Source organism: Mytilus trossulus, chromosome 2 (genome assembly GCF_036588685.1).
Source record: "Mytilus trossulus isolate FHL-02 chromosome 2, PNRI_Mtr1.1.1.hap1, whole genome shotgun sequence".
Taxonomy (NCBI): Eukaryota; Metazoa; Mollusca; class Bivalvia; order Mytilida; family Mytilidae; genus Mytilus; species Mytilus trossulus.
In genome coordinates this window covers 87137115-87163409 of record NC_086374.1, presented here as the reverse complement: position 1 = coordinate 87163409, position 26295 = coordinate 87137115, and the positions used below count along the sequence as shown (strand labels likewise).

At 31.5% G+C, this 26295-nt stretch overlaps 2 protein-coding genes across 2 annotated transcripts; both read right to left on the bottom strand.

The window, feature by feature from the left end:
- Positions 1-1550: 1550 nt before the first annotated feature.
- Positions 1551-11584, bottom strand: LOC134708239 (paired box protein 6 homolog). The gene is made up of 6 exons (XM_063568624.1): positions 11485-11584; positions 11056-11154; positions 4060-4218; positions 3448-3657; positions 2513-2700; positions 1551-1950 (listed from the first exon to the last, which is right to left on the bottom strand). Exons 2-6 carry the CDS (start codon positions 11144-11146, stop codon positions 1657-1659), a joined length of 942 nt encoding a protein of 313 aa, XP_063424694.1. The 5' UTR covers positions 11147-11154; positions 11485-11584; the 3' UTR covers positions 1551-1656.
- Positions 11585-13331: 1747 nt separating this feature from the next.
- Positions 13332-25796, bottom strand: LOC134708238 (LIM/homeobox protein Awh-like). Its single transcript, XM_063568623.1, has 5 exons — positions 25508-25796; positions 20569-20750; positions 17277-17488; positions 16090-16359; positions 13332-15412 (listed from the first exon to the last, which is right to left on the bottom strand). The coding sequence occupies exons 1-5, from the start codon at positions 25625-25627 to the stop codon at positions 15348-15350; spliced, it is 849 nt and encodes a 282-aa protein (XP_063424693.1). The 5' UTR covers positions 25628-25796; the 3' UTR covers positions 13332-15347.
- Between the last annotated feature and the right edge of the window lie 499 nt (positions 25797-26295).

Below are 26295 nucleotides of genomic sequence, written 5' to 3'. Positions count from 1 at the left end.
CAACTGGTTTTTAAATAAATGTGTTCAGTATCGATGCAAAGACCCTATAAGTCAATCAATATAAACGCCAAAATATGCAATCTTAAATGACCTGACAACAGTATCGTCACTACATCACTTCTTAATAAGTGTATTTAAAGGTTTTGTTAGCTTTTGAGGTGAATACTAACATTTTTGTGCTTTATAAAGAATATTTCCATAAAAAATTGGATGTGAAATACCGGAACGTATAAGAAGTCTGCATGTTAAGCTGTATTTACGAATGATTTCCTTATACGATGATAAAAATTAGTAAATGTTTTGACTAGTTTGTGATATCGAAAACCCTGCTGTAATAAGTTTTCAGCAATAATTAAATTTCTCTCGTTAAAATCTAAAACAATGTTACATACACGAGCGAATCGTACAAGTTGAGATATGTAAACACCGTAAGATGGCGACAAGGTTATTGTTAGGATTAGTTTTATGTAAAGTAAGTTCAACAGGATAAATTTCTTTAGTATACATACTGAAGACGTCATTATTGAGAGCCAAAATATCACCCAAATATCTAAAAGTATTATTAAATTTGTGTATCAGATGTTGTTTCGATGGGTCTTTGCTGGTTTGTTGCTGACTTTGCAGTGTCTGTAACCATCTTTGTCATGACTAGGATTTTCACGTTTGAAGAATTTCCCCAGACTAAGACGGTGTCGATGTGTTGTCTAATTTTTTAGGTTATAATTGTTATTCTCATCGGATTTTGTCTAATTCTTAGTTTGTTTCTGCATTTCTGTGTGTGTTACATTTTAATGTTGTGTCGTTGTTCTTCTCTTATATTTTAAAATGCATTTCCCTCAGTTTTAGTTTGTAACCCGGATTTGTTGTTTTCTATCGATTTATGAGTTTCGAATAGCGGTATATTACTGTTGTCTTTATTTATCCAACATTTGTCAGTCCATTAATTGTATAGTATTTACCAATTCTGGTCTAGACGATTTACTTTCATTGGCCAGTCCATTACTTGTATAGTATTTTACTAGTTCTGGTCTGGACGATATACTGTCATTGACCAGTACCTCTTTGCACAGTTTTGTTCAAGATTATATACTTTCATTGACCAGTTCATTACCTGTATAGCTTTGACCAGTTTTGATCAGGACGGTATACTGTCATTGGCTAGGTTATTATCCGTAAAGCTTTGACTAGTATTGTTAAGGATAATATAATATCATCGGCTAGTTCGTTACCTGTATAATTTTGACATGTGTGGTTCAGAATGTCATGCTTTCATGGGCTAGTTCTTTACTTGTATAGTTTGACATGCATTGTTCAGAATGCTATGCGATGTAAGCTATCAGCATATAAAGTTATCTCACGATGTCCAGTGTAACACTTCTAAATCATCTATTTCAAGATAAGTGACTTTTTTTAGTCACATGACGTCTGCACATATTGGTTGTACATTTTTAGACCATCAATCATGGAATGGATATTAAAAAAATATTACACACAATTAAAACATAATGTTGCAGTATAAGGATGTATAAGGTATGAGATTTACACAAGACTATACAATATTTATTTATTGTATTGGACTTTACAAAAAAACTGTTGATGAAGAGTTTGATAGACTAAAGTAACGCGCTGAAAAAAGTTACATATTATGATTATGGTTTAAACATCAACTTCAACATCCGAGTCTTCATCTATTTCATTTGTAACACTGTCTATTTCATCATTATCCTGGTTATCACTTATTTCTCTTTTGTTATTTTCCGCAGTATCTTTCAAATCATCTTTTATTGTCTTATTATTAATCGTTGGCGATAATGATATGTCATCAATAGCATGGTTCATTTTGCATGCCGCATTTGAACAGTAACGGTTAATCAGGGCTAAAGATGAAGTCTGCAAAAATCCAAGTCTTTGAGTCCTTCTTTGTTTTGCTCTCCGGTTTGAAAACCATACCTGAAAAGCGATGAAAATAAATACATATAGGCTACTTACAGACAAAAATAAATCGCATATGCCTAAATGTGAACCTTATCCTATTCGCACAATCAACTGTAATATTTTTAGTTGAAGCTAAGAAGACACAGGTATAAAAATTCAGATCAGTTATTATTTTCAATGAAATAGCTGCAATGGTTACCGGGGCAGAAACAGGCGCGAATATTTTCTTGTTCTTGTACTAATCAATTTGCAAAGCAACCGTAGACATTGAAAAGACCACGAAGTAAGCAACAATAATCTGGGAAACTTAAAAATATCAGATGAGAATAGCAATAATAAAATTAAAATTGAGAGGGGAAATGGGGAATGTGTCAAAGAGACATCAACCCGACCATAGAACAGACAACAGCAGAAGGTCCCTATAATAGGTCTTCAATGTAGCGAGAAACTCCCGCACCCGGAGGCGTCCTTCAGCATATAACTGCTATAACAGCTACTTATATACATTTGTTTGTCTCGGGTAGTATTGGGTTAGAGAATATAAGTGATGACTTCAGATTTAAATACCAATACTTACTTGTACCCTTGCCTCAGAGAGCCCAGTATTAGTGGCAAGCTCTTCTCTTGTATTAACTCCGGGGTATTGGGTTTGTACGAATGCTTTTTCCAGCGCTTCAAGTTGTAGAGCAGTAAATGTTGTACGGTTTCTCCTCATTCTTGTGTTACACACAGGCACTCTAAGTTTCTCTGTATTGTCTGTTGAATCTACCAGGGCACAACGATTATAAATATAAGATGTATGGATTGGGATGTTTTTCAAACCGACAACGACATAAATGAATTTCTTTTAAATTTATGATAAAAAAGATTGCTCACTTCGTTGAAAACTACGGACTTTTCGTTTAGAATTTTCCCGTGAGTTCATTGTTTTTGTGATTTGACTTTATACTCTCTTTTTGTAACTGGCGTTGATTGGTTATATCATTCATTTTTTCATGTATATCATTTATTCCCTTTGCATAATTATATAAAATATATTCTTTTTTATTTGATATTTTGTTATAGTTTTTTGTCTACTAGTATTCAAAAACAGCAATCACCCTTTATTAATTCGTTATGTACAAATATTAGTATAAACAAATACGGTCATACAAGTAATTCAAAAATGTTTTGCTCTTCTATAGAGGCATTTGTTACCTGCACATGTATTAGCTTTTAAGTTTTAAACGAGCCGGAATGGCACAAAGGGGGATACAAAGGAAACACTTACAACATTAGTTAGAAGAAAGACGTCCCAACAATCGGAAGAAAAAAGATAACGAGACTAACAACAATCCTGTTCACACTATATGGAGACCTTGCAGATTAATAAACTCATTTTTTTCGAACCACAGTGAAATGATGACATTAGCTTATTTCTTGTTGAGACTGGATACACTGCTAGAATACGTATTGTAAAATACATATAGTTGTATAACTTGAGTGAAACATATTTATAAAACAGGAACTTACCCTCTTTTGGCGCTAAACGGGGAAGTGTAGCTGTGGGCTTTATCACCACAGGCCTTGGAATGATTGACGAATTCCACAGATGTTGAAATGGTATTTGGTAGCTAGGGAAAGTCAGAAATCTGTAATCAAAAGCTGCCTTCTCCGCTGCACGGTTACGCAGTATTCTGTTGATCGAGCTAACACTGGGAACGTTATGTGGAGAACAAAATCCTGTCAATCAAAATACTTAGATAATATAATTGTTACCGAATATGCTTCTTAGTATTTAATGAAAAGAACACAATGTGAATAGTTGAAATGTTCATTATTTATATTGTATCCTTTTCTTTAAAATGAAGATATTTTAGTGTTATTCTTCAGCTGAGGTTAATTCGTCATAACGTCTACCTGCTATTTATCTATATATCATCAATATAGCAAACATTAAAAAAAAAACCCGTTGTCAGTTTATTTTAGATTTATGAGTTTGACCGTCCCTTTGGTATCTTTCGTCCCTCTTTTAGTTGTTTGAGTTTTATTTAATTTTTACCTAAATCATGGAAAGCACTCCGGACGCACGAAAGTAGTAAAATAAACTTTATTTAGCTTGAGTTGTTTCTTTGTAAACTGTACCTTCTGTTAATAGTTTTTCCTTTATTTCCCATGCAAACATTGTTGGGTGCTCCATTTTGTACCTTTCAATCCTGGCTATAACCATTGGTGTCGCCACTTTCGGTTTGCTTCCACCTATAACGTTTTTCTTCAGCTGTCCAAGTGGGTCGAAAAAATTATCTACATATTTAAAATAAAGATATATTTATAATACAATGGTACTAGTATTGAAAACAACACGTTATTAATTTCTTGCGTCCGAAGCGCTTTTCTGGATTTACCTTCATCAGGAACGCTCAAAGCCAAACATTTGAAATCCGAAGATGTACAAGTACCGAAACCGATGAAGAGCTGTATGTCAAAAAATACCTAAAATAACCAAATTCTTCTAAAGCCAATTTTGCCTGAGGGAGTTGAAACCTTAGTTTCTTAATAATTTATAAATTAATAAACGGACAATTTTAGTAAAGTTTGTTAAATCATGTCAGTACCAAAATACTGACTACCGAGCTGGTGATACCCTCGGGGACTGATAGTCCACCAGCAGAGGTAGTATGTAGTATACATATTAAACAATAGCTAGTGTAAGGTTGAATTTCATATAAGGAACATGATTTTTGATTACAAAAAAAGGATGTTCAACTTATTTTTCATTTAGACCACCATTATTTGTAATCTTGACCAAAAATAGACAGAACGTCTCAAACTGCATTTCTTAATGATATGATACATATATTTGTTATTCATTAGACCTGCATGCATTCATTTGAAAACTGATTCTGTAAAGTCGTCATCATATATACCAGGACTAAATTTTGCATATACGCCAGACGCACGTTTCGTCTACAAAAGACTCATCAGTAAAATAGAAGAAACGAATGGAAATAACCATTTTACAATTCAAAGTAGATATAGGGACGACACCAAAAGATCAATGTAGGATACAAAACTTAATTCAAATAGTTTGGGGTGGGGGTTGAAATTGCTGCAAGTTTTGTTTATCCAAAATCGATTATATACATAATATTATTTACATATATTCATATTGGTCTATCGTTTTTCCCAAATAAATTTAAGAGATGGGTGGCTGGTTAGAGACAAAACTATGTGAATTAAGTTTTGTATCCTACATTGAACGTTTGATGTCGTCTCTTAGGAACGACAACTGTTTTGAAAATTTACATCAACAGAAATTCATCAATCTTTTTCAAAGAGTGTGTGTGTTTTTCAACCTAAGAGATACAGTATATTGAAATAGATGGACGATTTTAAACTACGATCTATGATTTAAACTTCATAATTGTCAAATAAAAGATACATTGTCGACATATGCATCACCATCCGAATTTTGTGGTGGCATGAAATGACGGATGTTGGTTTATCGAAATTTGCTAGTAAACAATTTGTGATATCATTTTGAATTAAAGAATGTATTTCCTTAATGTAATGCTCAGATTCGTTGATTGATTTGACATTACTATTGTTCCATTTTGGTGTTACCAGTTGACTGAACGTTTATTTTATATTTTAAACTATGACATATTTCGAACTCAAAACACTGAGGACACAGTATTTGTCGAAATTGGCATCTGATAGATTAAAATTTGTACCGTTAAATTATTCCCTTTTCCCCTTTGTATGTCTACATATCTCAGTTGTTACGTCACGCCAATGCATGGTCATAATAATCGGACCTCACGAGGTATGTACCACTTACTCAACAACTGCTGAAACATGGTTATATATCAACTGCAATCTACTTTTTACAGTCATCATAACAAATTGGTTGGCCGATATCATAGGTTTGTTTCTCAATGTTTTCAACTCACTAGTTACTTGTTCTTCCAGTCGTAGATCTTTAACTATCAGAATAGTAGTATGATATAAAAAAAAAAAAGAAGACGTGGTATGATTGCCAATGAGACAACTCTCCACAACAAACCAAATAACACAAAAATTAACATATATAGGTCACCGTACGACCTTCAGCAATGAGTAAAGCCCATACCGCATAGTCTGCCATAAAAGGCCCCGAAATGAAAAATATAAAACAATTCAAACGAGAATATATTGTTTTACCGTTTGCTTCCTATTCCTGATTGTAAAATATTAACTAAGTGTGGATTCTTATGGAGGGTGATGAATTCAAGGCAGGCTTTACTATGATGACTCATCTGTTATCGCTCATTTTTGAGTTAATGCAATTCTATCAGGTTTTTGTTTATTTGCCTTGATTTAGATTCTAAATAGGTTTATGCGAATTCAACATCAATAAAAAAAAGACAACAACAGTATACCGCTGTTCCAGACTTATTTTGAGAGAAAGCAAATCCGGGTTACAAACTAAAACTGAGGGAAACACGTCAACTATAAGAGGAAAACAACGGAAAATGTTCAACGGAACAAAAGAAACACTGAAGTTCAACAAAACCAAACGCTAACATACATAGAAACGAACTAGTTGATAACAACTGCTATATTCCTGGCTTGGAAGGGACATTTAATGAAAAAAATGGTGGGTTGAACCTGAATTTACAGCTAGCCACGCTTACATGGCAATGTTAAAAATATCGCTAAAATGACGCCACTGCGTGACAGAAATACAGCAAAAACAAACACTCATCACTTTAAAACGCACAAATAATTAATATAATAGTCAATCGCAGAATAACAACGAACATCTTCCATTTACGACAACCCAAGACATCACAAACACTGATGTATGTATGTAACGAATATATATAATCTTGAAATTCGTACAAACATTTATCACAATACCCATGATTATGCCGGTATTGAAAGGCTATTTTAAATAAATGCTGTGACACTGTCATAATTACTCGGTCACTTATTTATTCATTATACTAAGGCGTGCTAAAATTGTCATTAGTTAATTTAGACACAGACACATTGATAAATCAACCAATTTTTATAATATTTAGTCACATTGTGAATATACCAGTTTGTATTAAAGACAACAAAGATGTATGTTGATGGTTCAATAGAATCTTTTTGTGTATAATTTGTGTGCACTCTACATATAATTCTTTCGGTAATTAAGTGGTCCAAAAAGTTTGAAAGTCAATTCCTGTGAATGTTAAGATAGGAAACTGGTTCTTACCAATATTTCGTATTAAGCGTTTCTAATGAAAATTAATTTAGAAAAATATTTGAGAAGTACATATCAACAAGTAAAATAACAAAAATACCGGACTCCGAGAAAAATTAAAAGTGAAAAGTCCCTAATCAAATGGCAAAATCAATTTTTTTTATCTAGGGCATGCTTTTCTAGATGCGCAGGTTTGTCTGTACTCAGAGTAAATTTTCAGTTGAAAATGCAGCCATTTTAGCCATAGGGTCCTCATGAACCTGAATCTAAATATTGTCATTTATATTTTTTCCAAAAAAGGGGCATTCCTTGTTTTATGTTTTAAAGTTGAATTAGTATGTTCACGTAATATTGAAATGTACACAAAATCAATGAACAAATCAACTAGATATATAATCCGTAAATACAATACAATTCACGTACTTAATACTGGATGTTCTATCACGCAAATGAGCAATTAGAACATTTATGATTAAACAATCACAGATCAGTTACATAGTGAAAATTGTGACAAAAAGTATCTATTATTTATTTCATTTTCTCTTAGTCATCCAATTGTGTGTTTATTTTTATGATTTTTTTTTTTAAAAGTCTAACAATCGGATTGTATATTAAAACTGCAACATAATCCTATTGAAATATGTCCACGTTTTTTTTTTTTAAATTTCTTTTTTTAAAGTCTGACAATGATTGTATGTCCACTTTTGCACATACCTGAAATACATCTTGTACCTCACAGATTACCTATTTGTGTGTATTCTTTCAACTCATTCTACATGTAGCTACTGACATCTCAGTATTAACAAAAAGAGTCTGTAAGGCACCAACCATTCATCTTGTGTAACTTACAGTAAGCATGTGTTAGTGGGTTATTTGATTCTAAATCTCTTTACAGAAAACACATTAGATTTAAAAGATCAGTGTGAACAAAATTAGGTTGTTTTTATTGAAAATTAAGGGGCTGCATCAAGTCCATTTTAATTTCATGACAGTCTTTTCTGTATGTTATTGGGGAAAATGAATTTGATTAAGATTAAGAATTATAATGAAGCGTCGGAGTTCGGAGTTTCGTCATAATCTTAGCTTTTACCTTAATACTTGATTTTTGAATTATTAGAGTCATATGTATTACATCGGATGATTTCACAGTCGATGCACATCATAGTTTCCTTTTTAAAATAAAGAAGGATCAGGAAGCTCTTCTGAAACTTCTAACAACTAAGTTTAATTTAAAAAAAAAAGCAATGAAAAAAGTAAAATCATAAAAATACTCAACTCGGAGAAAAACTAAAAAAGGGGTCCCTAATAAAAGGTAAAATTAAAAGCTCCAACACATCAAACGAATGGATAACAAATGTCATATTCTTGACTTGGTACAGGCATTATTGGTGGATTGGACCGTTTTTATAGCTAGCTAAACCTCTCACTTGTATGACAGTCACATCAAATTCCATTATATTAACACCGATGAGTGAACAAAGACACAATATATACAAATGTCAAAAAGGGGTACAGCAGTCAACATTGTGTTATTATCTTAATCACTTTAAAAAAACACAAATGTAACAAAAAAGCACAAAAATGCATATTTAACATCCTCATTTTGCTTTTTTATTATACGATTTTATTTATCTTTGTAATATTCACCCATAAAGGATTGAAATATTTCAGGTATTGGCGTAGAATCGCGCGTTTGACGACATACAGGTAGATATAAAATGATGTTGTCGTTCAAAGTATGACGAGATACATAAGTACAGAATCACGTCAAATAGATATCACAAAAAAAGAAAAGGACTTAACAGTCAAATTAATATTTATAAAGACAAATAAAAGAATACCAATACATGTTATTGAGATGATAAAAAAAAGTTATCAAAGGTACCAGGATTATAATTTAGTACGCAACGTCCATACGGAAATTATACTTCAAGACCACCGTGTATTATTTGTGAAGTTGTTACGGAATATTCATCAACAAGGCCTTTGAACCTTCCGATTAACTTTTGTTTAGAAAAAAAGACGAGACGTTCTTTGACATACCACTTTGTTTATAGATGACCAAACCGTTTAAATACTGATGTTTTGTAATTGTAAACTTGAAGAAAAAAATATGATCCGAAAGGCTAAAGATGGTCAAGATAACCTAAGCCGTATTTGGCACAACTTTTTGGAATGTCGGGTTCACAATGCTCCTCAACTTTATACTTGTTTGGCTTTCTTACTATTTTTATTGTTTGCGTCACTGAAGACATTTATGAAGACGAAACGCGCGTCTGACGTATTAAATTATTAACCGTGTTAACTATCTACCACAAGAAAAGATTTCATTAGCTATAAATGACAACCTGTTCAGATTTTTTTGTATCCTCAACACTCTTCAACTTAGTTCTTTAATTGGTCGTTTAACTTTTTTCTATTCGATCGTCTTTTGTAGGCAAAACATGCGCATTGTGTACAAAATAATAAAGACTTGTATCTCTGATGAGAGTTTATATAAAAAAGAAGATGTGTTATGATTGCCAATGAAACAAATCTCCACATGAGACCAAAATGACACAGAAATTTACAATTATAAGTCACCGTACGGCCTTCAACAGTGAGCAAACCGCATACCGCCTATTCAGCTTCAAAAGGCCCCGAAATCACAATGTAAAACAAATCAAACGAGAAAACTTACGGCCTTATTCATTTTAAAAAATGAACGAAAAACAAATATATAACACATAAACAAACGACAACTACTGAATTACAGGCTCCTGACTTGGGACAGGCATATACATACATAATGTGGCAGGTTTAAACATGTTTGCGATATCCCAACCCTCCACCTAACCTGGGACAGTGGTATAACAGTACAACATAAGAACGAACTATAAAGTCAGTTGAAAAAGGCTTAACTCATCAGATGGACAAATATACAACCACTTGTCTAATGCCACTGCTGGTGCAGGGGGAATTCCCAATCCAGTATATATAGTTATTAGAAACTAATTATCCCTAACATAGTAATATTCAATTAACTGGTTACAAAACTTTGAGTTGTTAAAAAACTAAGGATTTTCTACGTAAGGAATAGACTATTTGCCTGAATGAGGCAAAACCTTTCAAATACTTAATTAGTTCAACTTCCCAACAAATAATAGTCAAACTCTGACATGAATTATCATTGATATGGTTATGTTTATAAATTAACTGTTTACAAAATGTTGAATTTTTGAAATACTAAGGCTTTTCTACCTCAGGAATATATTAGCCTAGCTGGATTTGGCAAAACTTTGAGGAATTTTGGTCCTCAATGCTCTTCGACTTCGTACTTTATTTGGCCTTTTTAGCCTTTTTGGATTCGAGCGTCACTGATGAGTCTTTTGTCGACGAAACGCGCGTCTGACGTATGTACAAAATTCAGTCCTGGTATCTATGAAGAGTTTATTTCCATGCATGTTTTGTAGTGGTTCTTACACTACACTTTTTGATTTCACCTGGGAGTTCGGTTTTTTGTTACTACATTTGTATTTTGTGTTATAACATTTTTGTTTATCGAAATTATACATTCTGGTATCCCTATTGCACATTTACACGACATAAAGTTTTTAAATAAAGACACTAGGGAGCTACCATTTGATTTTTATGGGGGGCTAGGATGAAATTTGAAAAAAATAGGCAGGACAGGAGTTTTGAGTAAAAAAAGAGGCAGGATGAGACCCTTGCAAAAAAAAAAGAAGTCAGGATGACAATTTATGTAAAAAAAGTCAGGATAAACTAAAAAAAAAAAAAGCAGGACCGGATAGAGTGAAAAATGAAAAGGCAGGACAGAGATTACAACTAAAAAAAATGCAGGACAAAATTTTTCATCCTACCCCCCCCCCCCCCCCCCCATAAAAATCAAATGGTAGCTCCCTCATTACCGTAGGCTGTGTTGAATTTCATTCCTGTGGTATTTATCCCATTCAAAGTTTGGTTTCTACTTGACAAATGTTGAAGCGTCATGTCTGCCATATTTTCATCTAGAAGTTTTAAAATATATCTTTTCATTATTTTTCATTTTCGAGAAATTATTAAAGCAATGTTTGAGTAATTGGGTAAATTTAATTTTAAGTAAAACAGATGAAGCCATATTAAAAAGTTCTACTGCCTAATTGCAACTTAGTAGATAAAAGATCATTAGAAATTATACACATTTTTTGCTGAAAGCATTTTCTTATTTCTTTTATATTATGTTAATACCGTTTGGAATTTTCCTCGGAGTTCGGTATTTTTGATAATTTTAATTACGGTATTAGATAGAAAAAAAAGAAGAAAGCATTAATAAATGTTTAAAAAATCGTTTTACTTACCAACACTTCTACTGACTTAATTATAAGTGAATTTTTGATAACATTGTTTTTCATTTTAATCAATGGCAGACGACACCTGTTGTTCTATGAGCACGCGAATTGATTTTATCTCCAAATAACGGTAAATTTTAGTTGTCTCTCCTATTTTTGATGCTCCCTTGATTTGCTGGAAGCAAATCGTTTAAATTGGATATATGTAAGCAATAGTTTATGCAGATTATTTGTGTTTATATCACTTTCATCTGATTGTAACATATTGAAAATGTAATTATATTTGAATAACAATATTATCATTATATCAAATTATGGAAATAATATTTTATTACCCTAACTTAGAAATAGAAATGTTTATTATTTGTTTTAATATCTACTTTTTGAAGGAAGATAATCCAAAGACGAGCATTTTCCCATTTTGGTAATATGTATTAAAAAAAAAGGTTATCAGTAAGGCTTCCCAAACTCAAAGAACTGTTGCCATACATATTTTGTCAATTGTTTTCTGGTTAATACAACCGAATCAAAGTTTATCAATGACTTTTTTTTAAATTTATTAAGTATATTTTTTATGTTATTAGCACATCTTTAAAGAAATATTCGGGGCCTTACTGAATCCGTTCTCTGTGACGTAAACTTTTAAATGGTTGCTTTTATTATTCAGTATTTACCCAGAAATGAAGGGATTGCATTTTAATTTATCTTTGCTGCATACTTATTTAAGAAAATCTGGAATCATCATAAAAAGTAAATAAGTTCTATCATTTTAATCATTCAATTTCACACATTCCTGATCATCATAAATGTATTCCGAAACCTACTACTTTCCAACAAGAAAATGGCAACCAGATTAATAATTTCTATATAAGCAAATAGAATTGTCGCTGTGCAAGTATTACTATTCAAATAGTTATCAAAGGTACCAGGAATATGATTTGGTACGCCAGACGCGCGTTTCGTCAACATAAGACTCACCAGTGACGATCATATCGAAAAATTTATAAAAAAAAAAGTGTCTTTTAGACGAAATTTAAAAGTAACACATTTTCATAAATTAAAAAAAAAAATTATCAATGTAAATCACTCAATCATTGCTGTACATATCGTTATAGGGGAAAGCTTGTCAAAGATACCAGTCTTTTTAACTGGTTTAATAAAGTCTTTTAACTGGTTTAATAGCAAAAAGTAAGATAAAAAAGTACCAAACTAAAAGGAAAATTCAAAACGTAAAAGTCCGTAATTAAATGGCAAAATCAAAAGCTCAAAACATATCAAACGAATGGATAAGCAACATTTATGTAGCTATACATTCCTGCTGCGCCTGCATACGGAGTATATATCTCCCAAATTAATACGATATTCCCAGGCTTGTATCTGCTATCATGATTTCCATGATAGAGGTTGCTGCTCACTATGAAGCTTGTTAACCAAGAGTTCCAAATATTGAAGTTGAAATCATCCCTCGGTAAATTATCACGAGTTTTTTTACCTTTGAGGAATATCCGTTTCATACATGATATCGGATATGTTCCGGTTTATGTCGTATAACTACAATCCCGTTCTATTTTCACGAATTTGACCTATTGAATTAGACTATTTACCGGGTTTTTTATAACATGAACAACACGACGGATGTCGCATTTGGAGCAGGATCTTACCCTTCCGGAGCACATGATATCACACCGTTTTTGGTTGGGTTCGTGTTGCTTGGTCTTTAGTTTTCTATGTAAGTACAAGTAAAGTTGTTGTTATCTGAATTTCATTATATACATGTATACTCTAATTTAACTGATGGCAGTTTGTTATAAAAAATAAATGACCAAACAAACAGATTTTGCAAATAAAATGAAAGCTATTTTGATAAAATTTATTTTACATAAGAAACGTAACAATTGTATATATCTACAAATAATTTAACATTCATGTAAAAACTAACAAATTCAGTACAGTAAACGAAAAAAACACATACCAACGAAACCTTTGTGTATCTACATTGAAGCATTTTCATACGAAGCACTCCAGATAGATTATTAAACATTGAACACTTGATTTATTTTTTATCGCCGAAATAAATTAATGTCGACTATTGTTATATATTTGTGAAAAGGCATATCAAAGTTAATTCCCGATTGTTCGCTTGTCAACCACATGTGAATAAGTTGAAAATGAGGAATAGAGGAACCTGTTCTATCCGAAGTAGTTGATGCAAACTTATCATACTTTTACAATAATCATATACATATAAAAGAGGCATAAACTACATATGTTAATAAACATTAAATTTGTTATATCATTGTTATGGGGAAAAGACTCTTTACATCAAAATGCATTTATTGTGTAGGTTATATCTCGGACTAGCTTGCTTGCAAGCGGGACCGTGAAGATATTATTAGTTAAGGTAAACTACTCTCTTTCGGAGTAGACTAGTCCTACAGGCAGATAGATCGTTTATCTGTCGGACTAATCAACTCTTAAAGGAGGGTAGTATACCGAACCCAATAATGACTTCACGGTTCAGCTAGCAAGCAACCTATTCAAAGATACCTATTACAATTACCTACACACTCAATGTATTTTGCTGTAAATCAGTATATCGTTTGTTATCGTCCATTTTTCAATGCTTTTAATAGCATTCGTGTAATGACAATGCCTTTTAAACATTCCTGGGATACATAACAATGTCCCTTTAGCAAGATCTACCCTGATGATCTACCTTCTTAATATCTGAAACATATACCGTATACCTGTCTGATAAATGCACCAAATGTGTATTGGTTCCTATATTAAATGCATGAAACCCAATGGCACCAAAATTCATAAACAGTCACAAACTGAAATATTTTACTATCTTTGTCGTCTGATGTTCAAAATAAAAGTTGTTCACTGGCTTGCTTTAGTTTTTTTTTATATAGTTTTGTGTACTGTTCCTAACAATATTTATTCTTTGCATGACTGTGTGTATGTTATACCCATAAATACATATATCAGTTTGAAACACTCAATAGTTTTAACTTCAATAAATTGTGTTAAAACTGGTTATGAAATGATTTTACATCATTTTTCGGTGGACAATGAATATTTATCGATAATTGTTATTGTAATGTAAACTTTTTTTGTTTGTTTGTAACATGTGCATATTTCGAGAGAAAAAAAATCATATCAATATAGTGCTTGAAACAAAATATTTAAAGGAAGTTATTAAACGTCGATTTGAGTAAAAAAAAAGAAAGAAGGATATGGTATGATTGCAAACTTGAGATCAATCAAGTTCAACAAAAATAAAAACAAGAAAAAGACTATGTATACCAAAGAATATTAGCCCAAAACACGTCAGAATTGTTAAAACTATTCACATATATTGTTAGTTCCATATGTTTGATTTTCATTCTAGTGACCGGTATAGTTGAATACAGACAGTTTGAATATAATAAAATGAGAATAGTTTACATCAATGGTAGACTAGTATTCCACAATAACACGACAAACGCAAATGGATGTTTGGCAAGATGTACAGCATAGCTTTGTATAAAAACTATTCCACAACAATATATAAACATTTAGATATCACAAACATACAGTCACTAGATAGTCACTGACTAGAATTGTCAATATACAGAGACAACGTATGTCACTTCCAAAATTTGGACAAGCAACTGTTAGAACGTCCCATTTTATTAGGTTCTTTTACAACGTCACGTGATGCAGAAAAGTACTTTGTCATTTTCTAATTTGAAGAACACTTTGACGAATTCGATTCCGCCTCTGTGGCATGGTTATTTCCTAAGTCACATGATCAAATATTGGGATATGATACATGAGGGAGTATAGAATAAAGCCTTTAACTTTAAGAGGCCATTATCTCTCATCTCTTACTCTGAATACGACATACTGTCACTATGTATGCTATCAGAACTGTTCATCCAATGTGACGGACCTGAAAATAAAAATAAAATAGATTGTTAGTGGATACTTGTATTAAACAAGTTAGTAGAAGCCACCGGGTCTTATAGAACGGTCATAGGTTACAAAATAACATGATTGAGCGATATGCTAGTATATTTGTTCTCACTTTTACACCACAGCGAATTCGTTTACAGGAAATGTATTTCAATTTTACAGCTAATATTGAATGGCGAATACTATCATATGAAAGAGCTTTATTCAATTGCTGGTAACTAAACCCTTGACAGAACACGAGAAAAGAGTAGCAACACAAACAACCAATAAAAAGACTGCTCTTCACGATGCGTTTGTTTTAAAACAAAAAGATGTGTTGTGATAACCAATAGAACAATCAATCTTTGACGGTCTTAGAAAAATGAGCAAATCTCAAATAGTAAAGGTATTTATAGAATGCTCCAGCATGCCAGATATGAAACTCATCAACCAACAGAAAAAAACTTATGGTCCGATTTATGCTAAAACAAAAACAAATATAGAAGAAAGAAAGCATGCAACAACAACCACTTGATTTACAAGCTCCTGGCTCTGAACTGGCAAATAAAGTATGCCGCGGGATAAAACATGTTTTTGAGCGCCAATAACATTTACCATTGGTGTAAACTCGTGTGTTTTTATCAATAAGTATAAAGAAAATGTCTAATATCTTACTTGATATTTTTGATGGAGACGACGACGGCGAAGGACTTGAGTTTCCACAGTCGCTTCTTGACTGTTGTTGCTGTTTTTTCTGTCGAGCTCTTGAATTTTGAAACCAAACTTGTGTAACGCGCTTGCTCAATCCAGTGATCTGCGCAATTCGTTCTAAATCCTGTCCATCCGGGTTACTATCTAGCTGAAAGTTCGCCTGCAGTACTTGAACTTGTTCCTCTGTAAAAGTTGTTCTCACTCGTTTTGTTTTTGACTTCATGTTGCCGTCTTCTGGAAATAGCAAACAGTTATCGTTAAAATCAACAAATTAAGAAGCAAAATATAACGAAATATATAACAAAAAAATATTTGATCAGATTTTTTCAAAATTCACATTTAAAGTCATAAGAAACGAGTGACCGGTGAAAAATAATGTTCTTCCAATTCTTAAACCAATGCATACAAACTTCATAAACTTAGTCTTCTGTGCTCGAATTTATCATTTTTTTCGTGTAAATTTCGTATAATCGTCATTTTTTTTTTCAATCGGTCAGTGTTGTTGTGAAAATATGGCAGGTAATTAAAGTTCGTGTTTTGAAGCCGAAGTTTAACGATTGTCACCTGTTTGTCAACAATTGACGAAAAATAAACAAAAAAGCATGGAAATTGAGCACGTGTTTAACATGTAAATTCAGATAATAGTTTATTTTAAGGACATCCATGCGTATTGTGGTCACCGGATTTTTACGAGATGGGTCACACTGAGGTCACCTTGCATACGGAAAATATGTCAGGGGAATTGCTTGCTGGAAGGAAGCAATTCAAATAAAGTATACTTATTCTAAATATGAATAATTAAAGAATTTTCTTCAGAAAAAAGTATATATACATAAGTTTTACCATGAAAACTATCCATTGAGTTATAAAAAACATATGCATTATTTTTTTTGATTTGAGGTTTCTTATGACTTTAACATATCATTTTCACTGTAATGCAAAAGCGTTTTGTGCATAATGGGATACATTATGCAAATGTTTATGTAATGAAATATATATTATGCAAATCGTATGTCAAAACTAAATAAAATCGGTATAGGCTCTTTATATAAGCTACCATTCTATAGGGCATAGATCGTTTAACAACTTAAAAAAAACCAACTCCATTTAATGTTTTCTTCATAAAGTTTTTGCAATAATTGCATTCGTACCTTTACTTGGGCCTCCTTCTAAAGACTCCACATAATGTGTTTTACATAGCACTTGATCTTCTTGTAAAGCAAACTCTTCTCCGGTGGACAACTGCCGTTTACAGCTATCACATGCAAAACAGGCAAGATGATACACATTGTCACGTGCTTTCCTCACCCAATCGTTTGGTTGAATTGAACGTAAGCATTTTGAACACTTGGCACCAAATTCTCTACAAAAGAAGGTGACATTGTACATAGAATTATCTTTATATGACTACATACACATTGTGATATACAGTTATGATCCATAGACTAAACCTTTTGCTAGGAAAGTTCATTGGAAAGGGACAGATGAGATGCATACATGGCTTCAGAACTTTGAAATACACTCGGATGTTTTATCTAGCATAAAACCTGTTACTCAGTTTCTTCAAATAATGAAGGAAATTACCTAATTAATCATAAATATCTGTACCTTTGTTTAAGTGGAAGCCTGAGTTTTTTGGATAGAAACAGATGCTGTAATGCAATACGGTGAATACCATATAGAAACAATGGAAGTAACTCAGAGTCCGTGTTATGTTCAGCTTTCTAACAAACTGAATAATTCACAAGATATAGCTAACGACTTTTTTTAAAGATAATATGAGGGTCTTCCTGAAAATGCACATTGGCACAGCCTTACGTGGAAAAACTATCTATTTTTTTAAGGAATTAAGTTCAAATACTAGTATGCACAAGCAGATCGTGAGCATATTTTGTAAAAATATAGAGTAGTTCAATTTTTTATTACTGTAATAATACGCTATCAACACATTCTAACGTTATTACCATTTTAGGACATCTAAATTAGTGTCATAACCTTAGTACAGATTCTGAGACATACCAAAAAGTGAGACAATATGATGTTTAGAACAAAGATGTGTCTATAGTTAGTTTTGAGTCTTGTCGACATTGCAGTACCACAAACCTATTACTTTAATTTATTCGTGAATATTTGGTCTTCTGTGGGAAATGAATGTCAAGAAAAGAGTAAAAGGCGGAGATAACTGACTTTACCGGACGTTTGTGAAGATTTTAACGTCTTGTTTGTCAATTGTCTGTATAAAAATGATTCTAGGAAATCAAATAAAAAACAGTCGTAGGAAATTTCAATTGACATCTGTGATCGGAAATTACTCCCGTCCGGTAACACCCAGAAAGTTCTTTATTCATGCCGCCATTCTTTCCCGCCTAATTAATTCTGATCGATCTTACAAAATTTGTATTCATCTTAATGATGCTGCAGTCGAAATTCCGTTAACCCGTTCAATTGAAGCTAATTTAGCAAATAATTGTAATCTTGACTGCAGAGATCTATGTTTATTGAAGATTTTCAATAGATTTTTGGATAGTGATTTAAAGAAACTGACATGTTGAAAAGAAGAGGAAATAATCGAAAATTATACCGAAATGAGAGATAGATTCAAATACAATTAAATATAGAAAAGTTATGAATATGATAAAAATTCAAATAACTCTTTCAACTTATTTATGAGTTCTTTTTTATTCCATGTTACTTGTATACCAATGTATTGTCAGAGGTCTTTCAGAATGACAATGTATAACAAAGAGCAAAACCAACAATAAAGAGACCCGGATGAATGGAACAAAAAAAGAACGGAATCAGATTCAAAATGACTGTTTGATAGTTTAATTCTAACATCGATAAATATATAAAAATAGATAATAAAAGTCTTAATTGTTATTTCGTCAAATACTATGTCATGGATTTTTCTATACTAAAATACAGTTATATATTTGCTCTGACTGGTGGCATGCAAAATTTCATTAACATTGGACAATTGTCAATTTCCCGGAATCGAAATAACAAAAATAGTGTTATTAAATTATATTTTCAACATATTCAATGTTTATGTAAATAAATTTGATAGACTAAAAACTCGCATCTGTAAAAGTTGAATTCTGAATGCTATATACACATTTATCAATGTGGTATCTTGGCTTTTCACTGTTATATTAAAGTTCCCACAAACGTAGAGTTCTACAGTGAGATTATTTCAAACTTTCGTGTCTATTTCAATTATTTCAATTGTTTAAAGTTCACATTTAGCCATCTTTTATTATCTTAAAACTTGAAAAACAGATTAGAGTATGGGTGTCCCCAACCCTATTACATTAATAGCTTTAGATTTACAGAAAATATCCATAACAGTTTTTACACATGCAGCCGTTTTGGAACAGATTATTGCGATATGCACAAGTTACTTTATCGTTCAAAACCTTTTTTATTGTGCCATTATAAAACTAATTGTTGGACGAATGCAAGTCATACTTTTTTACAACTAACATAAGTATAAAAAAAACACTATTACGAATATTGTACCTACTTTAGGTTGTATTTGTACAACATCAAATGTTATTTAAAGTACTAGTTCAGTTACATCAACAATGCGATTACTATATATGTTATATATATAGTTATCTCATATCGACATTAGAAAAAGAATAATATTGGAGTTTCAGCTGATTAGAAAAAAAATCATACAACTAGCTAGTATAAATAAAGGACAATTTCGTCGATATATATGTAGTTTTGTATATAAAAAAATTCACAAAAATAAAGCACTTCACAAAGCATTATCCCAACTTCTTGTAAATGTAACATTCTTGATCGTTTGCGTTCTTCTGCTAGTTTTGCCGTATGAACATTTATTATTTGATGACGGTGACCTTTCTGTCAACGATTGTGCCTGCTGTACTCGAAATGCTTTGTGCATAATATGCAACGTTACACTACTGTCTTAGGTTATGGTAAAGGTTGGCGCCTATTTAAAAAACGTGTAATCCCGGTGCATTTTAATGCACTTATCCTTATTCAGAAGCATGTTGTGGTTCATAGGTTTCTCTGTTTTCTTGTTTTTATATAGATTAGACCGTTGGTTTTCCTGTTTGAATTGTTTTACACTAGTCATTTTGGGTCCTTTTGGTGTTCGGTACGAGCCAATACTCTGTGTTGGGGGCCGTACTTTGACATTATCTAATTGTTAACTATTTATACATTGTAACGGGAGAGTTGTCTCATTGGCACTCATACCACATCTTCTTATCAACATTAAACATAAATCTCATGCATTTAATAGCTTTGATGGACATAAATAAAATTAACACTTTCTTTCGAGCGTCCGAAATGATTTTCTGGGTTGTTATAAAGGAAAGCGCAAACATTTACCTATACCAGGGTGCAACCGGCCATAAAGAGCGGTATAACTAAAGCATTATTTTTTTCAAAATATAAAAAAACAAATACCTGGTATAGTCGAGTTTACAGTAGACGTTGTTTCCTTTGATGTAACACGATGACTGTCTCTCTAATCCTATCTGACATGTGCAACATCTCAAACAACTCACATGGTAAGACTGGTCATTTACACGGAGTAAATATCGGTCCACGATCAGGTCACCGCATCCAAAACATAGTTCACCGTCAGGCTGCAAAATAAAATTACATGCAATTACTTTATTCCTGCTGACTTTTCTTTGAATTTAATCATATTGTCTGCGTCCAATAATGACATAATGGAAATTTGTTTGGACTTTTCCTTTTGTTCGGATCTATAAACTGATATACATATACATGTGAAGTTCAAAACTTCCAATATTACAAATTGTAAACAATTAAATTGTCTTTTTTATAATAATAAATTCACCATTTACAATTGATATACATGTAAAACAAAAAATATATATTTTGGAGAAATTTCGCATTTGTGTCTCCAGCTAAGGGTTGGAGTTTAATGAAGTCTCGCATAGAAAGCTCCAGTTAAACTCGTTTCTTTTTTTGTCGTTCTATTTTGTTTAAGTTATTTTACTACTTAGCAGTAGAGTCAAATTTTAACTTATTTCGTTTAAATTAAGTATGTGTTACAACTCTAAGTAAGTGTTTTTAATATGTTGATTCTAAAATTTAAACAAAAGTCTTTCCAAAAATGAAATATTTTCAGTGCTAAGAGAGGAGATTCACACCATTTTAAATATCCAAATTAATAGCAATCGTTGTTATACCTGCACATTGACAATATTACTCTTTTTTCAGTTTTTAATTCAAAATAGTATCGAACCAATTCAAAGTTCTGCAATGAAATCACTTTCTAGTCGAAAGGATGAAAGGAATATACATATCCTGGAAATAAACATCTTCTATATATACTTATAATTTAAACGGATTTGTTTGGTTATTATTTTTTTTTATTTAAATTTGAATCGGCATTCAAACATAGTATTGCCAATAGTATCTGCTCTATGGTCGGGTTGTTGTCTCTTTGGCACATTCCCCATTTCCATTCTCAATTTTATAGTTTCAACGAATAATTTCTTTTACTGCAATACAGAATCATTAATCGAAACTTCATGTTACAAGAGTACTTGATTTTAATGGCTGAAATTGTTCGTGTTTTTTTTTTTCATTCTTTTTATGCAAGTCTGCCCTGGTTACTCAATGGCTGTATGCATCACATAAGTCAAAAGATTTATACAGTGTGTTAAGATGCAGTTACGAGTCTCCTGTTAAACATAACTAAAGAAATAAAGATGTTTATTTTATAATTGTATTCGTTTATTTCTCAAAGTTGTAATTGACAACCTTTAAAATCAACATAAATATGTCGAACATTAATTCGAAGCATAGCAAATACATCAACGAAACTGTCTGTGCGTTTCAGAACAAACGCGCACCCCAGCTTGCATCAAAGATGAAAATATTTGAGTGACACTTGTTTCCCGTTATCTTCTCATCTCTCGGTCGTTATAGAATCATCAATATAATAAAGTATTACTTTTCGCACTATTAACAGAATTCATGTACCGTGGTATTAAGTACTGTCTTATATAATTTGAGCGAAGGGTCAGTCGTACAAGCGAGTCATTTTTAGAACGCTGTTTATTTTTCAATAAGTTGAATGAATATTACGATTTTGAAGAAAAAAAATATTAAATGTTTATGACTGAAATTATAAAATTTATCATATGAATATTCAAATTTTTGTTTCGTTTCGTTGTCTATTTATAGTATAAAAGACCAGTTTTCCTATTTGCTTTTATTTGTGCAGATTCTTTATTTTTCATCAATTGCTATAGAAGACGATAAAAGATTATCAAATCAATATTCCTGTATTATTTCTTTAATATCATTTAATAACACCTTACAACAATCAGATATGGTATTTGATCTTTTGTGAGAAAGTCACTTCTCGGTATAAAATTATTGTAACCTGTAATTTTAACAAAGCCCTATTAAAATCACCTGTCATAACTATTACTAAGTGAACCACACAAGTGCGATCATGTATCGAATACCCCCTGCGATAAAGTTTGTCTCTGCTACCGACAGATTAAGAGGATAATCCCAATGTGTGGCAGATAGGTTTATAAAAAGGGCGACAATTTTGACTGAGTTTTACGTCTTTAATGTACCCGGTATCGATTAAACCCCTGTAGTGGCTGTCAAACCCTCTTGTTGTGTCAATGTCTTAACGTGTTCTAACATATTCGGTTAGCCTTTAATTCAATTAACAAATTAACAGTTTACACATTTTTAGACGAGTTCGTCATTATTATTATTATTATTATTACCATATTTAATCGATTCCTTCACAGTGTAATGTGTTTTGAAAAATAAATGAAAACATAATAAATAAATAAATAAATAAATAAATAAATAAATAAATAAATAAATAAATAAATAAATAAATAAATAAATAAATAAATAAATAAATAAATAAATAAATAAATAAATAAAATAAAAAATGTATCAACAAATAAATTAGTTCTATTTTTAAAGTGCATAAGTTTTACCATACTGGATCGAACAATGCATTGGATTGTTTAGTAATAAGACTCTTGAAGAGAGTTAACTTAATGGAAATACCATAGAAATCGTCATTATTCGTCAAAATCGTTGAAACAGGAATTGTTTTATAAGTGTTTAAAAGCTAAATATTATTTAAAAGGTATCTAAATTAATAGACCATCTTCTTCTCGTGATGGAGTCATTGAAAATGGTTTTTATATATGCATTTAAATGGGCGGACATTGAAAAGAAAGAGTTAAGACGTTCGAAATGTTTCAAAATGGAAGGTTTAAGTGAAGTTAAGGGTGGATCAAAGCTTCCCGAGTAATGTATTTCCGGCTTGATACATTTTAAACGCATAGAAGATGTCGTTTTAATGGGTACCACAAAGATGCAGAAACAGTGATCCAGAAATGGAAAAAGGAAAACAAAACGGACATGCCTTATTGCGGAAATGGAGCTTCCTCGACCTTAGCGGCAAATATTTAACACGCACTGAAATACAATACCACTGAAAATATTTCGAAGCGTAGATATTCTAGATGCATGTTAGGAAATTACTTTTTGCAGCTGGAAATGAGATTTTCAAAAATACCTGAGAAGACATAGTTCTAGAAAAGGAACAGGGAATGATAGAAAGATATTTAAAGCTCACATAAAAAGTTTTGCGTCAAAATGAAACTTTTCATTTAATTTGCACTTTTGTTATCTTCATTTTATAGTGTCCATTATCTGGACCAAACGCGCTAATACACGTTGTATATATCTATATACGAGGTCTGAACATCAACCGAACAATGTTAGAACAGAAAATTTGCGATCATATGTATGAATAGGTCCATCCTAATGTTGTATTATCAGCTTCAGAAAAGGTATATGATGATGATCATCATCATGGGAACTGTTTAAAACATCCGGTGGGAAATTTAATACACATTCATGACGAGAACATGTTAAATTAAAAAAGTAAGAAAGGAGTTTGCTTCAAATTTTAAAAACTAATTATTTTTAAAATAGTAGTGGTGGTTGTCGGGGAGGGCTTGTCTTCCCTGGTACTATACCGCCGGCACTATTAAAACTATCATTTTTTCTTTGTACTTCGTTGAGTATCTAAACAAACTTGCGACTTTGTTTTATTATATAACATCTTTTTAAATTTCTAGGACAAAAAAAAAAAAAAAAAAAAAAAACCGTCATGAACATCCAAAACTGAATCAACACAAATATGACAGAAGCAATATATATTGTACAAAAAAATCGGATGCTGAATATTACGATTTAAATGAAACCAATTTTCTTAACGGACACACGACATCAAATCATATTTAAGTCCGTCTTTCACAGTACAGAAAACATTGTGAAATGCATTCTTTTAGTGACAATTCAAAACATGACATGCTATATGCTGTAATGTAATTTAGATAATATTTTTCTTCTTGTCGAAACTTTTATTGTAATAATCCCATGCTTGCATGATTCTTTTATCATTTCCAAAAGAAATCGTAACTCATTTAGTCAAAATTTATTGATGGAATTATTGTCTCTTTTGTGGTCTTGAAACAAATAAAATTTCCGCTTTTCAGGAAACTGTGTGATGAAATTTTCTCTATAAAAGGGATGGACTTTCAGACTAAATAAAATCAGAATTATTTCATTATGTTTTTAATCGTTGTCAAAACTTGATATTTAGAAGAATTGTCAGACTGCACTTTGTGATTTTTTTTCCGGTAAGATTTATATAAAACTTTGAAGGCTAAACATCAACGTCAACAAATAAAAAATCAGAAAAGAAAATCATATCCCTATACACTGCCAACATTGCGAAGAGATTAACTTGGCGATATTTTTGTTTATGTGCAATTTCTCAGTGATGTTTCAATGTCCATCTTAAAAAAGAGTTGAAACTACCCAAAATAGTTTGGAAAGAGAGAAGAAAGAAACACATATTTAAATGAGAAAATGATTTAAATAAAAAGTAAAATCACAAAAATACCAAACTCCGAGGAATATTCAAAACTGAAAGTCTCTTAACAATTTAGAAAGTTTTTATTTCTGGTCTAGAAGGCACGTAATTAATTAAATCATTAGAAGTTCTAAATATGTGTTATGTTTTATCATACTTTGCTGTACTGTTATATGGGTATATACTTACTTACTTATATAATTATTTGACTAATTGTTTCAATGTAAATATATTTCACTGATGTAATTGAATATTTTTAATATTTATATTCTATAAGCTGTATTGCGTATGAATAAAAGATTATTATTATTATCAAATGGCAAAATCAAAAGCTCAAACGAATGAAAAACAACTGTCAAATTCCTGACTCGGAACAAATTTGTTATGGGTAGTTGTCGAAATGTAAATTTAAAGATAAAAAAATAAGATTTAACTGACCTTTAACATGGTAAAACTGTATCTATCAACAGCATCTTCTGCAGAGTCTGGTGAAGAAACATTCTCCTCGTAACCTGATGGTAAAGAATCTGTAAACTCATAATTGTCCGTCATTCGCATCTTGACAACATCTACAGGTATCTGGTCTTCAGATTATCTTCGATGACTCGTTTTGAAAATTTTCTCAGAAATATTAAAAGCACAAAAAAATTTGGTACAATTCAGACCGTTTACTAGTTTTGTTGTTAAAAAATTGTTCACGTGTTATCTATCAAATACTGAAATAGTTCCATAATTTTTCGAATTACTCTCAGCCAATCAAATTCAAGTTTGGTCAGATCAACCTCCTGTCGTCTGTCATTCAAAAGGGATTAACAACGCACACGGAATTTGTTGCCATAACATTTATTGTGTCCATTGACCAGATGAATAAACATTTATAACACTTTACTGTAATGATTAAATAGATATTCGGGATTATTATAGGCATTATATAGTCGTTATTAAAATAAGTACAAATAAAGAATAATAAGTAAAAAAGAATAAGTAATATAATAAAGAGGAGAAAGGATATGACATTTTGAAAAAAAAATATGTTTGTTATTTTCTATTCTAAAATATAATCTGGAATTTTATCATAAAATTAAATGTGTTCTCTATATTATTTTTATTGATTCAACACGAATCTGCATTCAAATATCAAAATAGTAATTTCAAAGATCATATTAAAATGTTTTAAATTTAATGCATGTTTAGCCCTACCCGTTCACGCTGGTGGTATACAACTT

Excerpts from the sequence above, each read along its gene's own strand:
- LOC134708238 (XM_063568623.1), bottom strand. The coding sequence starts at position 25,627 with ATGCGAATGACGGACAATTATGAGTTTACAGATTCTTTACCATCAGGT. Across the intron at positions 20,751-25,507 it reads ACAGTTTTACCATGTTAAAG|CCTGACGGTGAACTATGTTT; the intron begins GTCAGTTAAATC and ends TTTATTTTGCAG. Across the intron at positions 17,489-20,568 it reads TGTAAACTCGACTATACCAG|AGAATTTGGTGCCAAGTGTT; the intron begins GTATTTGTTTTT and ends CTTCTTTTGTAG.
- LOC134708239 (XM_063568624.1), bottom strand. The coding sequence starts at position 11,146 with ATGGCAGACATGACGCTTCAACATTTGTCAAGTAGAAACCAAACTTTG. Across the intron at positions 3,658-4,059 it reads GGAAAAACTATTAACAGAAG|GATTTTGTTCTCCACATAAC; the intron begins GTACAGTTTACA and ends TTTGATTGACAG. Across the intron at positions 1,951-2,512 it reads TCTCTGAGGCAAGGGTACAA|GTATGGTTTTCAAACCGGAG; the intron begins GTAAGTATTGGT and ends ATCGCTTTTCAG.